This window comes from Etheostoma spectabile, chromosome 9 (genome assembly GCF_008692095.1).
Source record: "Etheostoma spectabile isolate EspeVRDwgs_2016 chromosome 9, UIUC_Espe_1.0, whole genome shotgun sequence".
Classification (NCBI taxonomy): Eukaryota; Metazoa; Chordata; class Actinopteri; order Perciformes; family Percidae; genus Etheostoma; species Etheostoma spectabile.
Window position 1 is genome coordinate 20114047 of NC_045741.1, and position 3344 is coordinate 20117390.

The 3344-nt window shown below is 39.0% G+C and overlaps 1 protein-coding gene and 1 long non-coding RNA gene across 3 annotated transcripts in view; one reads left to right on the plus strand and one right to left on the minus strand.

Moving 5' to 3' along the window:
* The window catches only part of uox (urate oxidase), a gene marked incomplete in the record, with an annotated part of 4924 nt that extends 1581 nt beyond the window's left edge, over positions 1-3343 (minus strand). Inside the window, 4 exon segments of the mRNA XM_032526564.1 lie at positions 302-380; positions 648-764; positions 1832-2044; positions 3043-3343. Coding sequence (XP_032382455.1) covers positions 302-380; positions 648-764; positions 1832-2044; positions 3043-3063 — 430 coding nt within the window.
* LOC116695977 (uncharacterized) overlaps positions 1-3344 on the plus strand; it is a 15693-nt gene that overhangs the window by 312 nt on the left and 12037 nt on the right. Inside the window, exons 1-2 of one of the 2 annotated variants that reach the window (XR_004333597.1) lie at positions 1-275; positions 503-513. The exon at positions 1-275 is cut by the window's left edge and continues 312 nt beyond it. This is a non-coding gene — a long non-coding RNA (uncharacterized LOC116695977). The remainder of the gene's footprint in view (positions 276-502; positions 514-3344) is intronic. The other variant, XR_004333596.1, reaches the window with a different exon arrangement.

The following is a 3344-nucleotide window of genomic DNA, read 5'->3' on the forward strand; positions in this document are numbered from 1 at the left end:
ATATATTTTCAACTACAATGACTGTGTGTGTGTGTGTTTTCTTTTTTAACTACATTCATGGGGTACAAAAACCGGGAATACAGTAAACTTATGGGGTCTGGACACCACAACTTTAAAGGGCTGTTTGAAGGTTAGGACTTGGTTTTAGGATTAGGGTTACAATTTGGTTATGGTTAAGGTAAGGGTTAATGTTTGGCATTTAGTTGGGATGGTTTAGGTCAGGGTGGGGGGCTAAGGAATGCTTTATGTCAATGACGGGACCCCACAAAGATTGTGTGTGTGTGTGTGTGGTGCAACTTACCATTGAGAGTCTGTTCAACATCACAGAAGCGACATGCTTCTGGGCTATAGATAAATGCATGAACATGCTCTACCCCATTCTGAGAAAACAAATGACAAACTGGGTGATAATCATGTTTGAATTTAAGTGGTACAGAATTCATGGTGTTTCTTAGATAGTTTCAATGATGGACACACATGGAAGACTGACATGTCATTGCAGGAAAAGCACAAGTGTGAAAAAGGCTCTTTAGTATTTGTTCCACTTGTGCTTTTCCCATTTATGACGATCTATGTCAAGGAACATGTCTGTCATGAAAAAGGCAAACTCTGGTGTCTAGGACTGATCACTGAACCCTGTGTGTTACCTTCTCCAACCTTCTCCATGGAGCCTCCTCCATGTAAACTTTGGCCCTCAGCACATGGTTGAAGGAGGTCAGGAAATGAAGACAGATATCCATAGAAAACTGCTCGATGGTCTTCACCTGAACAGATGAGTATAGCATGAAAAGCAGAGTAAGTAAAACCATTTCCAAAAAATCTCTACATAGAGGACATGCCGACTTAAACACATCTCATAACTGGACAAACATTTCAATAGGGTTTGTTAACCCTTGTTTTTATTTGAGTCAGTGTTTGGGCTGCAGGTTGCCAGGGATCACTGTCAGTATAGAGAGGTAAAAGAATGACTGTAATAGGAGTCTCCCGGGTTAACAAAGTAGGATCCCTTTAATATTAAAAATTGTATACATGAAATGCATTTAGTATATAAAAAATAATCTTTAAAAGGCACAATAAGGAAATGTACAAGAACAGTATGTTTTCATAAATGCTGTTGAATTTCTCTTCACCTCAGACTTCTATGTAGCTGCATGTAGTTGTATAAATGAATGTAAATAAAGCCAATGTGCCAATCTTAGGCCCTGGGAAACAAAGGTCGCAGCACAGTTATTTCTGTCTTAACTTCTTTGTAAGTATACTCTACTTGACTACTGTAATATCCTTCTCTGTTGTTGAAATGCTCCAGCTAGCTGAAAACACTGATTCTGAAGGGCCATGAATGTTTGGCCTTATAACTCCTGTTTTAGCCTCCCTACACTGGCTTCCAATCTACTTAATGGTCCTAAATGGTCATTGTTACATATCATGTTACATGACCTTAATGAATATATCCTGTTAAGATTTTTTCCCCACTTGCCAGAGAAGTCAGGAACTGTTGGCCTGTAAAAGCCTATTTATATTAAATCCACAATCAGAAGTTTGGACTTTTATGTCAATAGATCATGACAGCAATCCAACCCTATCTTTATCTCATTAGCATTGCATCCTGAATCAGTTACTTTTTTTAAATAAATTTGCAACATAATGGTGACTTATTATACAATTAATTTCACTTGCAGAGTCGACAGTCAGGTCTCTATCACCCTTTGGGTCCTCACTGCCCTCCATTGCTTTCTATGTACAGATATTGTTGTCATTGGAGAGATAGAAGTGTTGTTATGAGTAGAAAGTGGACGAGATGTAATGTACAGTGTAGAGGGTGGGGACCTACCCCCTTAAGCTTGGCCAGGGCATGGACGGTGTTCTTGATGGTGTCGGTGGGGATGATGTCTGAGTTGTCTCCAGTTAGATAATCTTTCTGCGATTTAAGTGTGAGCTCCACGTCAGCTTTCAGCTCGATGATGAAGTGGCGGCTGCCCTCTCTCCTGATCACCAGCACCTTCACTGTGTTCTTGCCGTAGCCTGTTCGCACAAACTCCACATTCTGCACACACAAAGGGACACATTACTGACATGTAGCAGTTCAGCAGTTGCCATTGATGTAAACAGGTGTTTTGTGCCATAAGTATATATTTTGCGGGTATTTTAAATTGTGCAATGCCTTTATTTGATGTATGCACTGTTCAGAATTGTCTTTTTCTTAACTTTTGAAGTTTGGCATTCAGTCTGTTTGTAGTGTCTGTCACCTGTGTGCATAAGCCCTGGGATATTTATTCAGCACTTTTCTTCATTTAGGTTTATCTGTTACCTTTGACAGAAAACTATTAACTTTGAGTGTTATATCTACTAACATCATTTAATGTGGGACTGGTCCCGATTGGTTGCTGTATTAATGCCTGTAATGTATTGTAAGGTGGCAATATAATGATGATTTAGAACTTTTTTTTAAAATGAACACTAGTTTGTTTGGCAGACCACAGTTGGCCCTGTGGTCGTTCACCTCAAAAAGGAGATAAGTCCAGTGCTGACTTATTTACGGTAAGGTATCCTCTTATAGTTAAAAAAGAAAATGTTTAGTTTTTTTTAGTTTTTTTTATGTGCAAGCAAGCACAGTTTCTTAATATAGCACCTTTCATAGACGCCAGTCACAAAGTGCTTCACAGTCAAAAATTTAAATGAAATGAAATCACATACAGTCAAATAAATAAAAGTTATTCAGCTTACAAAATATACAAGGAGAACAGACTTTGACAGCGTTAAAGCCTAGGAGCAGCCTTGTGGACAGTTTGTAAACGGAAGGAAAATTTATTAATGCAGGTAAAAAGAGAATTACCAAAAGTTGATTAAAGCATGGATTAGCATCTCCATTTCATTTCTCTACACAACAGACCTAAGTTTGGCTATGTTTGTTAGGTGAAAGAAACATGATTGAGTCAGCGTCATAATGTGAACATCAAAATGTATGGATTAGTCAAAAGGATAAGGCACCAAAGTTTTGCCTGATCTCTGACCAAAGGTTTGTATGACATAATGAATGGTTACCTGATCTGAAGGAGTTGCCATGGTATCTTCCTTTCCTTTACCTGCTGTCTGTCTCTCCTGTTCCTCCTACCAGAGGTGTCTCTACCGATTGAGGAGGATTTTGTAGAGTAGGTGGTGCCACCTTTGCACTTTATTTTGCTATTGGAAGTTGTGTTAGGCCAAGTTCTACCCGTTTTACCTGTTACAGTGTGTGTGCATGTGTGTGTCTGTGGTTACACCTTCAGGCATGCAAATTTACACACAAACACACACTCTTGCTTTATTTAGGATCACAGAGAGAACCCAAAGTGCATGTCTGAATA